Here is a 19,586-nt window from a genome sequence, read left to right on the forward strand (position 1 = left end):
CAGTTGCTTAATCTACTGAGTTACCCAGGTGTCCCTTGTTTGTTTGTTTGTTTTAAAGATTTTATACGGTTTCTACATATAGGATCATGTAATCTGAGAATGAGAGTTTTACTTTTTATTTTTTCTTAATAACATGTGTGTCCTTTGTTTCTTTTTCTAACTTATTATAAAGCTAGGGCTTCCAGTAAAGTATTGAAAGAAATGGTGGGAGCATACATCTTTGTTTCAATTCAGGGAAAAAACATTAATGATTTCACTATTAAATATGTTATTATTTGTAGTTTTTTCAAAGATACTCTTTACCAGCTTGAGGAAATTTACTCCTATTCCTGGTTTTCCAAAAGAAAATTTTTTGTCATGAATGAATGTTCAATTGTGTAAAATGATTTTTTTGCATGTATTGACATAATTTTCTCTCTTATTCTGTTAAAATTACAAATTACATTGATTTTCAAATGTAAAATTAACCTTATATTCTTGGGGGACCACCTTGGTCATGATGCAGAATCCTTCTTGTATATTTTTGGAACCAATTTGCTAATATATCGTTACGGATTTTTGCATCTCTGTTCAGGAGGGACATAATTTGTCTTTTCTTGTATGTTATTTTTCTTTTGTTTAAATGAAATTGCAATGCTATAAGGAAGTGTTATGCTGATTTCACAAAATACACTGAGAAATGTTTTCTCTTCCTCTATTTTCTGAGTGTATGTAAGGTTAGTATTATTTCTTTATTAAATATTTGATAAAATTCACAAGTTAAATTACGTGGGCCAATAGTTATCTTTATGGAAAGATTTTTTAAAAAATAAATCCAAGTTCCTAAATAGACATTTACAGCAAGGTGGTGGAGGATGGATAGAGTTCCCACACTTTTGCAGCAAAATTGTCTTTATTTAAGATCAGGGCCTGTAGCTTGAGGCCATTCCACATGAGCACACAGATGGCCCCAGTATCCTGGGTTTTCTCTGTACCCTTTCATTCTCTTGGTTCCTGGATCATCACCAAAACCTATGGAAACAAGAAGAGGTCCCGGTTAGCAAACTGTCAGAACTGGCAAATCAGGTAACATCTGTGGGCCCAGAAAACTGAAAAGAACTTTTGTTTCCTCAATCCGTATTTATTGAGACTTTAGCATGCATTCAGCTCAGAGTTAAAAGATAGAAATAAGAGGAGCAGTGGGGGACACCCATTACCTCTAAGTCAAGAGTGAAGGGCAAATCCCTATAGTTGGTGCCTGGGGAGAGGAGGCAGAGAGAACACAACACATGCCTGGTCTGATGAGCTCAGGCTCTGCACAGAACCAAGAAGAGTGGCTGCAGCTCAGCGAGAAGCCATAGGTCCCTTGTGTTTCACTCTCAGACTGAGGTCTGAACTGGGAGGCCTCCCTGGACAGGACTCTCTGCACCCAGCAACGGGATCCCAATAGGTAGGCATCCGGGGCTGAAACACCTGCATTCCTAACAGTTTGGTAGAGGACCTCCGGGGTCCGAATCAGATTACTGGGCTCTTCCCCACACCCCACACTCAAAATGGTTTTGGTGGAGCTAAGAGCACTTGAATGTTTCACAAGCTCCCAGGTAACTAGATGACTAGCCACAGCACCCAAACTGATTCCTCACATGACAAGGGAAGGCAAAGCATCCAGAATAATGCTGAGAGGTCAGCATTCTGGGCTCTTTGTTCTGCAAAGCTGCCAGCTGGCTGAGGTAACTTTTCTCTCTCCTTGGAACCCCCCACGCAACTTATGTCCTGGGGGTACTTACCCCACTTTGTTCCTGGCAGGGGTGGGGAAGGAAATGGGATACTGCTGTCAGACAGACTTGGACTCTGTCCAAGGAAACTCAGGAAATCATTTCACTTCTTTGAGTTTTAGTCACTTACTAAATATAGATAATGATATGTCCTCAAAGAATTTTCTAAGGATTCAATGAGAGAGTGCATATAGTGCCTGATACAAAGCAAGCACCCGCTAAGTGCCAGCTGATACTGTTCATTAGCAGACTGTGACCTCCAAGAGGGCAGGCAACATGCCTTTTTTTTCTCCTGCTGGACCTGGCCCCAGAGTAGTCGGTCATGTTTGTGGAACCGAAGAAGGAGGCCAAATTCAAAGGAAGGAAGCCAAATTGGTGCTAAGACCTGAAGTGTCTGCAAATACAAAGCCTGTAGGCAGATATGCTAAAACAGGAAGTGAGGCGCCCTTCCCCCACCTCCATTCACACCTCCCCCACTCACTTGCCTCCACTTCCGGTCTTTGTCTCCTCTCCTCTCCTTCAAGATTATCTTTCATTTTAGGTAGTAGTAGTAGTAATAATAATAGTTAGTGTTTACTGAATGATCGCCATGCGTCAGGCACTGTCCTCAGCTCTTTGGCTGTATTATCCCAAGGAACCCTCACAACAGCCCTGGGAGACAGGTACTGGCACGATCTCCATTGTCCGGTGAATAAACCGAGGAATACAGAGGTCAGGAGCTTGCCCCAAGTCACACAACTTGAGCCTGGTGGAACCGGGAAAGGAAGCCAGGCCGGCTACATGCTCCAGATGCCTGAGGAGGGTGTGTGTGTGTGCTTGAGGTATGTGCATAGTGTGGTGAGTGCGGTGTATACACGGTGGTGTGTATGTGTATGTGCACGTGCACGTATGTGCAGGGAGTCAGTGGGGGAGCGTGCAGAACACTTGCCCTCTGGACGCGCCAGCCCCCTGCAGCCCTGCAGAGCTACCTAGCTCCTAGCACTACAGAGCTTTTTCTTTTCTTTTTTATTGATGGCGGGGGGTGTGGGGGGGGTCATAGATGGCCTTTATTATGTTGAGGTATGTTCCCATATGTGTGTGTGTGTCTGTGTGTGTATATCAGTATATATGTCACATATATATATATATAATTTATTGTCAAACTGGTTTCCACACAATCCCCAGTGCTCATCCCGACAGGTGCCCTTCTCAATGCCAACAGGAAGGTATCCATTCTTACTGCTCTTTGGGGAATAGAGAGAAACCAGAAAGGAGGCCAAAGTGGGAGAAGAGGACAGCTCATAGAAGCAATTTGCTTCTTCTGTCCCAAGCCCATCCTCATTCTGTCCCTTCCTTGGTTGATGTGTGCCTCAAGCCTCCGGTGCAGTGAGAGTGTTTGCCAGGGCCAATGCCGTGCTCACTTGGATGTGGCCCCCAGCGCCTATAGGCATCCTCTGACTAGCCCGAACCAAGGGTGCCGATGGTCTTCTTGTCCACAGGATGAAGTTCCACAAGCCATGTGCTGTCACATGAACAGGACGGCACAGCCCAGCAGGCTGCCTGATCTCACGCACGGAGCCGATCCACCCCCACCATTTAATGAACCGGCCGCCCGGTCAGTGATCCAGTCTAGAGAGTGTCTACCTGGACAGGATGCTGGGCATTAACGACAGGTGGAGTTTGGCTCTGAGGCCCTGTGGACTGGCTGCCCTTGGAAGCATCCCGGAAGCAGCGCCCAGGGTTCCAGAGGGCTGAGACAATCTTCTTGTATTCCCTACGGAAGTTCTGGTTCAGGAGCCCGTAGACTATGGCATTAAGGCAGCTGTTGAAGTAAGCCAGGTAGTAGCTGGTGATGAAGAGCCCCTCCGGGACCTGGGGAGCTATTCCTTCTGGGTCGATGGCCACCGCAAGGCCAATGCAGTTCAGCGGGGCCCAGCAGATAGCGAAGATCACAAACACCACGAACATGGTTAGGAAGCTCCGGACATTGCTGGGCCTCAGGCGCAGCTTGGGCTCCAGCTTGGCCTTCCTGTGGGACCGGAGCACCAGCACCCAGATGCGCAGGTAGCAGAAGGACACGACAGCAATGGGGAGGAGGAAGTGAACGACTACCACTGCCACTGTGTACTGTGTGCTGGCCGTCTGGATGAAGGTGCAGGAGTAGACGCGTGGGTCGTACTCCAGGGACCCCACGAAAAAGTTGGGCACCAAGGCCACCAGAGTGAGCAGCCAGATGAGGCAGATGTAGACGGCGGTGTGCCAGTGCCGGTAGATCCGGTGGTAGGCCATGCTGTGACAGATGTAGCAGTAGCGGTTAATGGCGATGGCAGTGATGTTGAAGACAGAGCCAATGACACTCAGGCCCAGCACGAAGCCACTGGCCTTGCAGTGCACCTCCCCCAGGGCCCAGCCGTCATGGAAGATGGCCACGAGGATTAGCGGGTAGGGGTACAAGGCCACCACCAGGTCAGCTGATGCCAGGCTCACCAAGAACAGATTACCTGGAGCAGGAAATAGGGAGCAAGAGTCAGCAAGAGACCCCACAATTTCTCTTCTGTCGAATATCCTACCCTTTACCCAGTTACCCTAAACAGTTACTTAAAAGCTACTGAGCTATTAGTACTGGGGATGGAACAGTGGCTTTTGGAGGCACAGCGTTCAGGGCTCACACAGCATCTCTGCTGCTCACTGTGTGACTGAGGCAAGTTACGCAGGCGCTCCAGGCCTCATCTTTCTCATTCGCAGAATGGGAATAATGATACCTACTTTACACTATAGCCGTAGAATTAAATCATGGTGCCGAGTGCTTGGGGACACAGTGGGCGCTCACAAACGATGACAATTTTCATGAGAGGCACAGATGCTCGGGGGCTTGGCATCGTTTAAACTCCAACAAGGATTCCCAGGGACGAGGATCCAAACATCAGGAAAATTGAATTAACGACACTTAGAGAGTAGCCTGTTGACCAGTCGGGAGAAGACGCGAAAGGAGACTATCAGAGAGATTTATAGGAAGGTGGCGTGTGGGCAGAGAGGGGTGGTAGTGAATCCACTTCCCTGACTTTTATATGCAAAAGAAGAAAGGACTGGACTCCATGCCACCAGGCCGGGCGTCTGCTGGGAGCGTAGGCCCCAGGCAAGGCAACACAGGGGAATACCAGAGTACATGGTTCTTCCTCTTGCAACCTTTCTTCTATCCCACCTGCAGTTCACATTTAGAAAACTGAATTAAAGACACTTAGAAAGTAGCCTGAGCCGCCTCCCTTTGCTGAATGGAGTGTTCTCTGGCGTCACCAAGCTCCGTAGCCAGAGAGAACCTCTGGAAACTACAGCAGCCATTGATTAATATGTGTTGGACGTGTTCTGGGCCAGAACCCTAGGGAAGAGAGGGGGCTACATCCAAAAGAACTCATTTCTATGGCTAAAACATTTGCATTCTAAAACAAACACTGACTCACGAATAAAGCACCAAGAATCTGAAAGGTTGGCCGACATGAAGCTCAGAACATGAGAGGCTCGATCCCTGATGCCACTTGTTTCACTCACCGAGTGCACTGTTGGAGCACCAACTACATGCTCAGAAGATGATATCCTCTCCAGCCATAGAGACCCTTGGGAATGCAGTGGGCACTAGACGTCATCTTTCAAGCCTTCTAGCCTCTTACCACATGGTGGGGTGCAAGCTGCCGGCCCTAGAGCAGCTGAACACGGAGGGCAGATGGAATACGTGTGCAGGAGGGACTCCCCAAGGAGGCAAGGACACTGGCTCCGGTGCCGCCATGAATGTGTTCTGTATGCGGCAGGGGCCGATGTGACCACCTCAGGGGTCCAAAGCATCAGGCAGGGTCCAAAAGGTGCAGCCATCAGAGAGAGGTCTGGCTGTGGTCTGGCTTCAAGGGGGTACAGAAAAAGGGAGGCTCAGAGTCACCTGGCTGGGGATCCTTCTGAGTCAGACCCCCAGGTAAGGTAGACTCCACAATTACAGTTACAAACCACCAAGGTAGAGAAAGGGCTGTTTCCAGCCCGTTCCCCACGCACATTTACCACGTCTCAAAGAAGTTTCCACAGGATGCGCTCCAGACGGGGGTGGGAACACAGAAGACCCCCAGGCAGCCTTCTTTTTTTTTTTTTTTTTAATTTTTTAACGTTTATTTATTTTTGAGAGAGAGAGACAGAGAGAGAGAGAGAGAGAGAGAGAGAGACAGAACACGAGTGGGGGAGGGGCAGAGAGAGAGGGAGACAGAATCTGAAACAGGCTCCAGGCTCTGAGCTGTCAGCACAGAGCCTGACGCTGGGCTCAAACTCAGGAATGGTGAGATCTTGACCTGAGCCGAAGTCAGATGCTTGAGTCACCCAGGTGCCCCCAGGCAGTCTTCTTGAAGTGCCTATTCTGGACTTAGAGGCATGTAGTCAACCTCACTCAGAACCAATAGAAAAGAAGCCTGTTAGCTTCCTGGGACTCGTCAGGACCTAACCACTCCTGAGTCAGAGCTATGTGAGGGCCCAAGGGAGATAGGATGTAACTGATGTAACATCGTTTGGACAATTAGGCATCTTAATGGGATACAATTGGGATAAAACCCCCATCACATTCTTACTGCTGAGTGTGGCCAGGCAGGAAATGCACATCTGAGGACCTGCTTGAGGTGTGGAATGGGTCTCCTGCTTTTCCATTCAATTCCCAGTCATGTTTGTTGTCTCCACTGGTGGATTTCAGTCTCTGGCTCTCCTGCTCAGACCTCACCTGGCTCCAAGATGGCGAGGTATTTCTTCTCTCAAAGTTCTTGTTCTCAGCTGAATCAGGAGCCCTTGTCTCTTCCCAGAATTTTAAGTGTCTTTTTGACACTTGGAGGTGGTGCTGGAAGCCGGAATGACATGGGTAATTCCAGCTCCGTCACTTTGAGGTTGGGCAAGTTACTGAATTTCTCTCTCCGTGACTGTTCCTTCATGGGTTCTCTCCTTTTCTCCTGAGGCCCTCCTTCCTTCTCTTCCCATGCATTCCACTTGGCTGTTTCTGTGAAGAAAATCACTTCTTTCCAACATGGGAATATTGGTCTCTGCAGGGCCCTCTGGGCTCCTGATTGAGCAGCAAACAAGCTTTTGGCACTTGCAAGCACGTGCGGAGAAAGTCAAGGGCTGCTGGGAGCTGGTGCCAGCTCAGCCAGCTGTTTCCCCCGAAAACCAGTGAAGCTCTGCCGTGTTAATGTGGCTCATCCCCTAATAATGCCCCAGAGGCTGGCAAACAGCTTGTAAATAGTGGGAAGAACACATTCAACCCCGCGTAGACAGTGATTCAATTACTCTCCCCTATTGCTCCGGCTGTTCCTAAAAGGCTGAAATCAACCAGTTCCCGCTGTAGGTTCATCTGCCCAGACATCAGACTATCTCCCAGATTTCTTGACATAATTCCAAATTAGGCAAATGAAATTCTTGTTTTGTCTCCCATCTGTAGGAAGCCAGGTCCTCTCTGGAGGATACTCAAGGGAGATCTAGTTCTCTATCCATTTCTTCCCCTAGACAGGTGAGAAATCAATCAGGGTGCACACAACAGTGCTCATCCCCCAGTGCACGGGCTTCTAATGAATATTTACATCACAAGTCCTGGCGTGATTTATTTCCATCTGGCTCCATCAGACAGGGTGTATTAGTGGAGACAGCCTTCAACAACAGGGCTTTGTTCACTAATACGGGATTCCCTTTTCATATTCATACACAGAGCACATACCTCACACACAACCACCACAATCCCCTCCCTCCTCGCTTCCTCTGTCCTTTTTTCTGGGAACTCTACTTAACAAGGATCTGGTAATCCGGGGGGGGGGGGGAAAGAAAGCCAGCAGACGTCGTCGAGCTATCTAGTCTTCATCAGATAGGAAAATTCCAGAAGGTAAAGCTATCTTCATCCTTTGCCCCTCCTCCTGTGCGCCCCCTGCATGCCTCCTCCCTGTGCCCACCCTGCATGCCCGAAAAGAGTTTGTTGGATTTAAATTGTCCTCGGTCATTGAGCTAAAAGCCAATGTAGAAACAAATAGTCACGGAATCATTTTCTCAGTAAATATTTCTGAGTAACTACCAGGCACCAGCTCTGCCTTTGCCAGGGCCGAGGGAGGCATGGTGAACAAGCGACACACTCCCTCCCCACACAAAGCTCATGGTCTCAGAGAAGCCAATTAAATAAATAAAAAACCAAGACGTAGAAAGGTTAAAATAGGGAAATAAACAGATCGTCTATCATTTCTAACAGGGTTAAACTTTTGTGCCTTGGGGTCATCTTCTATCCCTTACCTATTCAAACATACAATATGTCTATTGAGTACTACCGTGTGTGGGTCAAAGACATGGCCCCTGCTGTTGAGAGGCCAACAGGGCTATTGGGGAAACAGACACAAAAACAGCAGCCAATCAGTGTGGTGAGAGCTGGGAGGGAGGCCAGGCTAAGGGAGCAGTGAGGAAGTACTCAAGTGGTCTGAGGATGGGGGCAGTGGCAGGAGATGGGGCTGGTCAGAAAGGAAAGTTCACCAAGGAGTTGAACAAAATCACAAAGACCCTTGCAACAGGCCTGCCTCCTTCCTAGAATGGCTGTTTTCTTCCAATGGGATTTGTACGGGAAAGGGCAGAGGAAATAATAATCATCTCTAAACTAAACTGAACTATTTTTATCAGTTCCTTTCTGGGGATAAGCATCTGAAATCACTGAGCAGATCATTTATCAAAAACTTGATTTCCTCAGGCACCTGGCTGGCTCAGTCAGTAAAGCATGTGACTCTTGCTCGTGGAGTTGTGGGTTCATACCCTTCATTGGGTGTAGAGATTACTTAAAAATAAAATCTTAAAAAAAAAAAACAAAAAAACTTGATTTCCTTACAAACACTAAAACAAATGGCTTTTACATTAATGTAAGCTCCTAATTTGGTTTCCAAATTCTTTGCTGGCAGAGATTGTTTTCCACTAAAATGACATTATTTATGAAAATCTTAGAGAGTGTGGATGCGTCTAAGGGCTAAGTTGAAATGTAACTTTGGTTTAATTAAAAAAGAAAAGGACTGTTAGGCAAGCTAATAGTGTAAACAAAAACATGATGGGGGTACTTCAACCACTTAAAAGAAGAAAACGTATTCTTTTTCCTTTTCTTCTTATGCCAAGAGCATAAACATCTATTTTTTAAAAAATGAGATTCTTGTTACAAAATATTCTTCCATAAGCATCAATAGAGATATCTGGAGACTCTTATGGTACCATTTTATTACTTCACTTAACACTTAATACTAACAACAAAGCAAAAATTTGTATAGCACCTTGGAGTTTATAATGTGCCTTTACATAAATTGGCTGAATTGTCTATCACAAGAATCCTTTAAAGTTGACAGCATGGTTTCCATTTCAAGAAACTGACACTAAGATTATGTGAACTGCCAATAGCCCTAACAGAGAAAGAGTGACAAAGAAGGGGCACTGGAGGGAATCAGGAAAAAGAAATGTCAAGGGCAATGGTGTAGTTTCTTGGTCATCCACCAAGGTGAGAAAGAACAGGAAAGTCTGCCCATTTAACCTGGCCATGAGGAGGTGACATTAGCAAGGGCAAATTCTGTCAAATGTTGGAGAATAAACTTTTGCACTGTAGCTGGCTCTCCCAATCAGCTCTGGCTTCAAGACAAGGAAAGAAATGGAAGGGTCCTTGCCAAGGGATATCCCCTTGATGGGGGGATGTACAGAGTCTTTTTCCTTTTCTGTCTCTTTTAAATGGGAAAGATTTTTATCTGGTACATAATAAGCACACAGTAATATTAGCTCTAATTTATTACTGTTGTTTTTATATTATTATTAGTTGCATAGAAAAAAACAAGAAAGAGACTCTCAACTACAATCTTGGACTATAATTCCTGGAGATAAGACATGAGAAGTCACAGCTCAGGAAGGACAGCATAGAAGGTAGGACACCGACCCCAGGATGAAAACTCCCTCAGCACTGGGGACTCTACTTCTCAACTCCCCAAATTCTACTCTTTCAGCAATAAGTATTTTAAATTGTAAGACCTAATAGTGGCACTGGTGTCTTCAGAATTTTGTGATATATCATGCTAAACACAGAACCCAACTTACGGGGAAAAAAATAAAAAGTCAGTCGAACACAGAAGTCTCCATGCCCCTGGGCTACTGAGAGCTACAGAGAGGGAATTAAAGAGGATTATGAGCTTTCTTGATTGTTCAGCTAAAGACATAATTATGGGATTTAAAATGTGTTTGTCTTTGCTTGGTGAAGAGATAAGAAAGTATTCAGAGCAGAAACCTGAAGTTGGAGAGCTCAGGCAACATCAGGGAGAGAGTCCAAACTAGCCCAGTTTGGTCTTCAGCTGATAAGCACTGCAAACCCCGAGGGCTGAGCAGGTCAAAGGACACCTGTCACCAAGTGGCGCGTCTCCATGAGTGGTTGGTGGTGGTAGGATGATGCCTGGACCGAGTGGAATCCACCTCACCTATAACACCTGGAGTGCGCAGGGACTGTGGGTCTACTAAGCATTTCCTCCAAGCCTCCCAAGAGCCTTTGCTTGAAGCCAGCCTATCTATTCATCCATCATTTACACCCTCAGTCAACAAGTGGGAGGAGAAGGTGGGCTCTGCTCCAGTCTAACTGGGCATGCAAAACCCCTGCTGGGCTGGAAATTCCCATCAGGAAGCCTGCAATGCGGTCTCTGTCCTTGGAAAAAGATGGTACAGGCTGAGCATCACTGGGTGCCTGGAGGACAGAGCAGACTCTGGACAAGGACCTGTGTGTTTGGCAACCAAGTCCTCCATGTTTTCCTGGGCAATCCCAACGTCAAACATTTCACATCCTTTCTCCTTACATATCACCAAACTGTCTTCCCCAACAGCCTCTAACTCAGACGCAGCACAAGAATCCATTGTCAGCCCACGGCTGCTGACTGTCACCTAGGAAATCAGCTACTGTGCCTATGGGCCAGGAGTAACTGATGCTTGTCGTGCTTTCACCTCTCTTAATGGAGATCATCTCGACATGACACTAAGGACATGAGTCTCTCAGCTCTCTTCTGTGTGGCCGACTGGACAGTGAAGGTAATGGCAGGAGGCTCACATTCTACAGGCAGCCCAGACCAGCAAGGGGCAAACTCCCTAAGGAGTCCCTGAGGCACAGTTTGGGGCAGCCCAGGCATGGCTGGAGGCGGCCGGCCACACAGGAGCAAGTGGAGCAGGCACACCTTTGTGTAGAGGTGCCACTCAGCTTTCAAGGACAAGAGTGAGGTGTACTGTGCCCTTTTAGTGTTCAAAGCAATTCGGTTCCGTAAGAATTCCACTGATGGCATGTGCAGTTCTGAGTGCCGTAATGAGCCTGCCCCACCTCGTGAAGCCCGATTAATTCCTTCCGACCCATTGCCTTCTGTTGCCGTGTCCATTTTCAACTTGTTTCAACACCCGTATTCAGTCCTTAGTATGCCCTCAGCTCTGTGGACAGAAATGGACTAAAAGTCTCAGCCTTCAACAAACTCATAGTCCCACAGGGAGAGAGAAAGACCAACAACAGGACAGCGAGGCAGGAGCTGTCTGGGGTGGGCCCGTGGAAGCCCGAAGAGGGAGATAGAGTCCCCACGCCTTTCTTGCTATTAATAAGCAACGTCAACAACCGCACCGGGACATTCACTAGCAGGAAGAGGCAGGGAGCTCCCCGAGATGAGGCAGTGCATAGCACGCGTGGACTGTGTGGGAATGGTTGTAGTTCACAAGTGCGATGAGAGGAGAGAAGAGAAGAGGCTGTTGCATTAGCGGGGGCTAGCCCCTGGAGAAGGGCTGTGTGAGCCGCGCTCCCGAGTCACCTGTGGTATAGACCCAAGGCAGTAACGGATGGCAGTGACTCCACTGGTGGCAAGAGCCACTGCAGGACTGAGCAGGGAAGGCTGACTGGACCCTATGGATATAGTTTCCTCAAGCGATGGTGAGTGTGTAAGGTAGGGCAGTAGGAGTAGGGAGGGCAGGAAAGGGGAATATTGAGAGATATTATGAGGCAAAACTCATGGGGACTTGGGGAATGAAGGAATGACTCCCAGGGATCAGGTGTCTGGGAGGAGAGAAAAAGGAGGTCCAAACACTGGCATCTGGTAAGCCAAGGAAAGAAGGTTTTCAAGGAGGGAGTAGGCCTCGATGACAGATATTTGCACAGAGGGGCATTTCTGAGGCCAGGCTGCAGAACACTGAGGAGGAGATGGGGAGCAGTGAGGTAGTCAGCGGGTGGAAATTGATGTCTGGTTGTGACGGGACAGAGAGTAGCAATGAACTTAGAAGCAGACATACAATCAAGGGAAAATTCTTTTCTTTTTCTTTTTTCGGAAATGCTGTTTTATCTTATTATTTTATTTATTTATTTTGACAGAGGGGGAGAGAGAGAGAGAGAGAGAGAGAAAGAGAGAGAGAGAGAGAGAGAGAGAGAATCCCAAGCAGGCTCTACACTGTCAGTGTAGAGCTGGACACGGGGCTTGATCTCATGAACGGTGAAATCATGACCTGAGCCGAGATCAAGAGTCAGATGCTTCACTGACTGAGTCACCCAGGAGCCACTTTTTTTTAAACACCAGAGACCCTTGGGTATGTGTGCCTATTTGTGTGTATACCTGTGTGACTGTGTGTGTGTGTGTGTGTGTGTATGTGTATGTCTATGATAGACATTGAAAATACAAATAAGAGAGAAAGAACTTGATGGGGGAAGGTTCCAGAAAAGCAGGGAAAGGAAGAGATAAAAATCAAAAATGCAGAGATTATTGTTGGCTAAGTCTAGACCAGGGCAAGCATGGCCGTGGCAGGCACAGAACATGTCCTCAGATGCTGTCAGGAAAGCCTCAAATATGGTAGGTCCCCAGGAAGCACACACTGAGAATTGTCAACCGCCAACCCAGTGCCATGTAAAAAAAAAAAAAAAAAAAGTGAACCAAACACCTGGTCTTCCCTTCCAAGGTGGGTCAATGCCCCAGATCTGTCTCCCATCTTCCCTCCATCCCTCCCTCTCTTTACTGCTGTCTCTGAAAAGATCGACCCAATGCATGCAGCAACAGAAGCCACAGATAGGGTAGTTCCAGGAAAAAAGGACAATTAATCTATCCACTTACCTGCCACCAGGATCATCCCTGTTGGGAATGACAAGAGGAACTGGGGCACCTGAGTGGCTGAGTCGGTTAAGCATCCGACTCATGGTTTCAGCTCAGGTCATGATCTCACAACTCCTGAGTTCAACCCCACAACCCAGCTCTGCGCTGACACTGATGGTGCAAAGTCTGCTTGGGATTCTCTGTCCCCCTCTCTCTGCCCCTCCCCCACTCAGGCTCTCTCTCTGGCTCTCTCAAAAATAAATAAACATTTTTTACAAAAGGAATGGAAAGAGGAACTGCATCTGTAATAGTCAAGTAAAGGATACTGGCGTCTGTCTGCTAAGAAAGGTTCTATGATCTTAATATGGGCTGTGTGCCTTGGTTATGGGACCTCTGAGTGTTCTCATTGCCACAGTCCTATCTTCTCAACACCAATGAATTAAGGAACCAAACTTAATTACAGAAAGGTCTGACATGAGTGTTTCTTAAGGTCACTCCAAACTCTCAGTAGAGGAGACCTGATTCCTAGTGGAATGAGAGCAAATTCCAAGTGCTGACAGTTTTTAAGCACCTTTTCAGATCTCACCCTGCTAGGGTTTAAAAAAAAATTTTTTTAACGTTTTTATTTATTTTTGAGACAGAGAGAGACAGAACATGAACGGGGGAGGGGCAGAGAGAAGGGGAGACACAGAATCGGAAGCAGGCTCCAGGCTCTGAGCCATCAGCCCAGAGCCCGATGAGGGGTTGGAACTCACAGACCGCGAGATCGTGACCTGAGCTGAAGTCGTACGCTCAACCGACTGAGCCACCCAGGCGCCCCTCACCCTGCTAGGGTTTAACTGAAGTCAATGGTATGCTTTTTCATGACCCTCGTCAATAAATGCAATGGTCAAATCAAAGCTGGTTGAATTGCATGACTAGAGCAGCCACCAGTGTCAGGAATTAATGTCATTTAGCTATAGTGTCAAAATTTGTTCCTGGTGTGAACTCAACAGGAAGTAGGAACAGGGGATGTGCCAGCAAGTCACAAGCTCATTACACACCCCGGCCACATTCCCAAATCAGTAAGGCTTCCGGGAGCGCCCCCCCCCCCCCGCCCCTCGGGATAGAGGAGGGGAGAAGATGCCTGTCTGCTTCAGGTTAAGAAAAAAAGCAGTTCCCCTGCTCCCCCCCAAGTCTCCTTTTCCTTAGCGGGCTGCCCAGATTATTCACCAGGGAAGCACAGCCCTCCCGGCTATCTCTAAACACCTGGTTAGTTAGGGAGAGAAGTCGCCTGTGTCAGAACCTGGAGGACCCAGCCCCACCTCCCTCCTGCCCCTCTGTGCCGGGTCAGCATGTTTGTGGTTCCCGCAAAGGGACAATGTGATCAAAAATTTCAAATACCACCTTCTAACCACAACCTGCCCTTTCATAATATATAGCTTTTAGTCAGAGCACGTAATAATGTCTTGAAAAAGGTATTCCAGATAATACTAACCACCACTACTGAAATGATGGCGTTAGAAAGCATGTTTCTACTTAACAGTGTTGTTTCCCATATTATGAACAGTAGCTCCTAATTTTATTTTTTGTTTGTTCTTTATGTAAAAACACTGGAGTCACAGATCTGCACAAAATATATATACTCATTTACAACTGGCCTTTCTGAATGGTCTGGCTCCTTAGAAAAGCACAGTTAAACTACATACTTGGCTTTCTTGCTGTTGCTTTTTAATTTTAATTCACTCTAATATTTGAAGGGCCCTTAAGCCCAAACTGGGAAGTTACAAATTGACAAACAGGGCTTTGAACTTCTTCGCAGGCTGAGGTGCTCAGCATGCTCCAATGATCTCTCAGGATCAGAGTTCAGAGACTCCCTCCCTCACCCCTGCCCTTGTAGAGCCCCGGAGTGGAAACACTGAAATGAGAGTGGGCAGAAGGGAAAAATACTTTCAGGACTGCAACCCTATTTTGCCAAATCATCGTTTTAATCTTCACTGAATCCCACGAATTCTCTGTCTTCAGAAAGGACCCCATTATCTCAAAGCAATGTAGTTCCCACCCAAGCAGACCCTGCAGATTTCTGCATCTGCACTCTCTTGGCTGGAATTGGGTCTTCGGCGAACTGGAGAGAAGTTTCTAACCCAAAGCTCACCCGAGCGCTTCCCTGAATTCATTCATCTTCTTGGCACCTGCTTTGTGAACCCCTGTGCTCGGCAGGGGAGGGAGAGAGGTGTTAAAGATCCTGAGATTTCTGTGGCGAGATAGGGGCACCATCTGGACCCGCACAAATTGGAGCACCCCGGATGACAGCAGCCTCCAGACACGTGCGTTCCCACAGCGCCGGCGCCGTGCCAACAAGTGCGCCAGAAAAACTTTGTGCAATTCACGCTGGCACAGGTCCGCCAAGTGCCCTCCGGCGGCTGCGAGAGGCGGACGCCGGCGCCTCGCGTCGGGGAAGGGCAAGAACTCACCCTAACTTTTGAGCTGAGGACCAAACTTGCGGACTAGGTTAGAGAATAGGGAACGGGGCGCCCGGGACTGAGGACACGCAAAGAGGCGGATGGCGGGGTCAGAGTCCAGACCAGACGCCAGCCCCAGCAGCGGGCGTGGCGCTCACCTGCGTTCCGGAGCTTGCGGTTCCTGAGCACGGAGAGGATGACCAGGAGGTTGCCCACAACGTCCACCGCGGTAGTGACGATGAGCACGGTAGACAGCGCGGGCGCCTCCCAGAGAGGACGGGCGGTCCCCGAGGGCCGCGCGCGGCCCGTCCCCGGCCAGTCCGGGCGCATGGCCAGCTCGCCCGCCTCGCAGCAGTTGGCGTAGGAGATGTTCTCAGGCATCCTGGACCCTCCCGCGCCGCGCGCGCCAGCCACCGCGCCACCCGCCGTCGCCTCAGGGAGCGCGGTGCCGCGCCTGGAGTTCTCGCCCTCCCCTCTGTGTTCCGGCTGCGCGGGCGAGGGAGGAGGCCTGTAGGGAGGGACCCAGAGGAAATAATTAAGCGTGGGCAGGGGGCGGAGAGAATGTAGGAACTGGAGGACGACTTGGGGTGCAGGCTTGCCCAAAGGAGCGCCTTCCTCGGTGGCTGGCTCCGGAGCAACTGAGACCCAGGGCCCAACTGTGCCTGGCCCAGCCCAGGTCTCAGTCCCTGAGCGCATCTCCACGCCCAGATCCCAGATTCCTTCCTCCCTCAACCCCCAAGAGAAGCTGTGCCCAGGAAGGGACACCTAGGTTTGCAGACTGGAGAAGGTGCTGGTGGTGGGAACCTACCCACCTGTTGTCAGAAGGGCAAGGTTTGCAGTCCCCATGGGGCTGTGCAGCTCCAAAGAGAACATAGTCCCTCCCCAGCGTATGGGGACAGATCCCAGGACAGAGTAGGGTAGAGGGTTGTTCCAGGCAGCTACAGGAGAAAAACAAGCCTGTGCTATTTATTGAGCACTTGTTGTTTATCCTGGGAGATATTGATGATGTCTCTGCCCTGTCCTTTTTATAAACCAAGACATCTATTGATGTATGAACATTTATTTAATTATGACAATACTTAAACAGATGTATGGTCAATACTGGAGGTTATTATTATGTGGTTTGGGAGGGTTTAGAATAACAACAACAACAACAACATAGAGTGAAAAGTGACTCCTGGAAACAAGGAACTTAGATGCTCTTTATTTAAAATGTTTGAGCACTTACTCTGATAATAACAGTAGTGAAACGATACCCTCTCTGAGTGTACATTTTATGCCAGGTGCTGTCCTAAGCACTTTTCACATCATCAGAATCATTAAAATCAAAATGAGAATTTTAAATATGAGGAGGAGGCGATGTGCCTGGACACACTGCTTCCACGAGAATACAAAATGGTACAGCCACTTGGAAGAGCTGTTTGGTGGCTCCTTATGGAGTTAGACGTAATCCATCCTCTGACCAGAAACGAAATGAGAATAAAACATATGTCTGCAAAAAAGACTTGTGCCAGAATGTCCAGAGCAGCCTTATTTATAGTAGCCCAAACCTGGAAACAGCCCAAATGCCCGTGAATGGGTCAACACATTGTATATTCATACATAGCCTACCACTCCGCAATAAAAACTGCAGATATACACAACATGGGTTAATCTCAGAAATACTCTATGAAGCAAAAGAAGCCAGTCACAAAGGAGTACACACTCTACAATTCATTTATATGAAGTCAAAATATGGGAAAAATTAATCTATGGTGATAGAAATTAGAGCAATGGTTGCCTATGGCGGGGGGGTGAGGATCGACTGGGACAGAGCGTAGAATAAATTTCTGTGCGTGGTATTTCATGTGAATATAACATGTGTTATTTTCTGTGGGGCGCCTGGGTGGCTCAGTCGGTTAAGCATCGACTTCGGCTCAGGTCATGATCTCATGGTTCATGGGTTCGAGCCCTGCATCGGGCTCTGTGCTGTCAGCTGGGAGCCTGGAGCCTGCTTCGGATTCTGTGTCTCCCTCTCTCTCTGCCCTTCCCCTCCTCACACTCTGTCTCTCTGTCTCAAAAATAAATTTAAAAAATTAATTAAAAAAAATGTGTTATTTTCTGTAAATCATACTCTCCCACTTCCATCCTGTCCCGACCCCCAAGAACCAAAAACAAAAGGGAGAATTCAGTGAAGAGGGAGGCAGTGCTGGTATGATGATTCAGGAGAAGGATGTGATAGTTGGAGAACAGCCAGAGCCCAAGGAATGAATGAATATTCTTGCTAGCATGGAGAGGCCCCTCCCCTGTGGTAGAAAGGAAGCAGAAGCCAGGGGTAAGTTCCCAAGTGTTTCTAGACAGCTGTGAGCAAGTGAGGGAGTTGCACTCTGGCTGCCCTAATCTCAAGGAGTTTGAGGCTGCCTCATTAGGCAGGACTGGGGGAGGGCGGGGAGAATATGAGAGGTTTGAAGACAGGAGAAGGTATGAAATGTCATTTCAGAAAATAGGTACACTAACTAGGAGCATGGCAAATGTGTCAGGAGAGAGAGTAAGCTCCTGTGCAGCTTAAGATCATGGCTTTAAATGAAGCCAGTCAGCTTCGTGGGGTGGGCTGTCCATCAGCAACCTGGATCTGCTGGGGACAGGCAATAAGGGGGCGGGGGGAATTTCAGCAGGGATTGGGGTTGGCCAGCCAGAGTAAATAACTGAAGGAAGTTCAAGTCATGACAGGAAGACAAAGCCTAGGATCTACATTAAATGAGAGATGCTGAGAAAACAGGAGGAGGCTGAGAAAGAGGGGATCAAGGAAGTGGAGGGAATTCAAAGAATTGTAGGTGAATCTGAAAAAGAAAACAGCTTGTGGTGTTGGACTTGACTGACACTTGCTTGAGATTTCTTAAGAGAACAGATTCTATTTGAAGTGAGGGCTCCGAGTGTGATGATTGGAGTTGGTGGCTGGAAGAATGTGAGGGAAAGTTCACCGGAAATGGCAAGGTCAAGGGTGGGTATTGGGGCAGTGAGAGAAAAGGGAAACTGAGTCAGGGGGTAAATCCCAGTGAATGAAGAGGAACGATCAGTGGGCAAGAGAGCTGCGGGAAAGAGGAAAAAGAAGAGACAGCAGGATGGTGTGAATGTCTCCAGCCATTTCCAAAGAGAGGATAACCAAGCTCTCCTTGTTCTTACAGATGCATAGGGAGCAAACATAACGTGGCAATTCAGCTTTGAGCAGCCCTCATGACAACAGATGAGTTGAATACAAGATAAACTGCCCCAGTTCAGCACATCAATAACACACATTTGGTTAATTGAGTCTGAAACGGAAACGGCCCTGGACTGCCCTGGGATGTGATTATGCACATACCCACAACAGTGTATCAGAGATCTTTGGGCACCAGGAATTGGGGTGCTCTCTGCTTAAGAAGTCAGTATTATATCTTGGCACAGCTGACCAGGCTGGTACTTAGAAGGCAGGGGAAGGTACTGCTACTTTGGAAGACAGTTTGATGGTTTCTTACAAAACTAAACACGTTATTGCCATACAATACAGCGATCACACTGTTAGGTATTTACCCAAAGGAGTTGAAAAGTTATCTCTATACTAAAACCTGTGCATGGATATTTATAGCAGCTTTGTTCATAATTTCAGAAATTGAAAGCAACAAGGTATCCTTCAGTAGCTTAATGGATAAATAAACTTCGTTATATAGGGACAATGGAATATTATTCCTCACTAAAAAGAAAAGAGTTATCAAGCCACAAAAAGACATGGAAGAACCTTCAATGCATATTCCTAAGTGAAAGAAGTGAATCTAACAAGGTTACATACTATTTGATCCCAACCATATAATATAGAATATTCTATAGTCTGCAAAATGCAAAACTATGGCAATAGTAAAAAGATCAGTGGTTGTCAGGGATTAGGAGAGATAGGGAGAATAGGCAGAGCACAAAGGATGTTTAGGGCAATGAATCTATTCTGTGTGATACTACAGTGGTGAATTGGTGTCATTGTACTTTTGCTCAAACCCTTACAACACCAAGAGTGAACCCTAATGTAAACCATGGACTTTGAGTGATAATCAGGTATCAATGTCGGTTCATCAACTGCAACAAATGTACCACTTTTGGGGGGCAGGGGATATTGGTAACGGGGGAGGCTATGTATGCGCAGGAGATGTATGGGAACTCTTTGTACTTTCCCCTGAATTTTGCTGTGAAACTAAAACTGGTCTAAAAAATAGTCTACTTATGAGGTGCCTGGGGGGCTCAGTCAGCTGAGTGTCTGACTCTTGATTTCTGCTCAGGTCATGTTCCCAGGGTTGTTGGATGGAGCCCCTTGTTGG

At 47.6% G+C, this 19,586-nt stretch overlaps 1 protein-coding gene across 1 annotated transcript; it reads right to left on the minus strand.

The window, feature by feature from the left end:
• Positions 1–917: 917 nt before the first annotated feature.
• Positions 918–15,645, minus strand: MTNR1B (melatonin receptor 1B). Its single transcript, XM_047879267.1, has 3 exons — positions 15,423–15,645; positions 3,378–4,234; positions 918–1,011 (listed from the first exon to the last, which is right to left on the minus strand). Exons 1-3 carry the CDS (start codon positions 15,643–15,645, stop codon positions 979–981), a joined length of 1,113 nt encoding a protein of 370 aa, XP_047735223.1. The 3' UTR covers positions 918–978.
• Positions 15,646–19,586: the final 3,941 nt, after the last annotated feature.

The sequence above is a fragment of the Prionailurus viverrinus genome, chromosome D1 (genome assembly GCF_022837055.1).
Source record: "Prionailurus viverrinus isolate Anna chromosome D1, UM_Priviv_1.0, whole genome shotgun sequence".
Classification (NCBI taxonomy): Eukaryota; Metazoa; Chordata; class Mammalia; order Carnivora; family Felidae; genus Prionailurus; species Prionailurus viverrinus.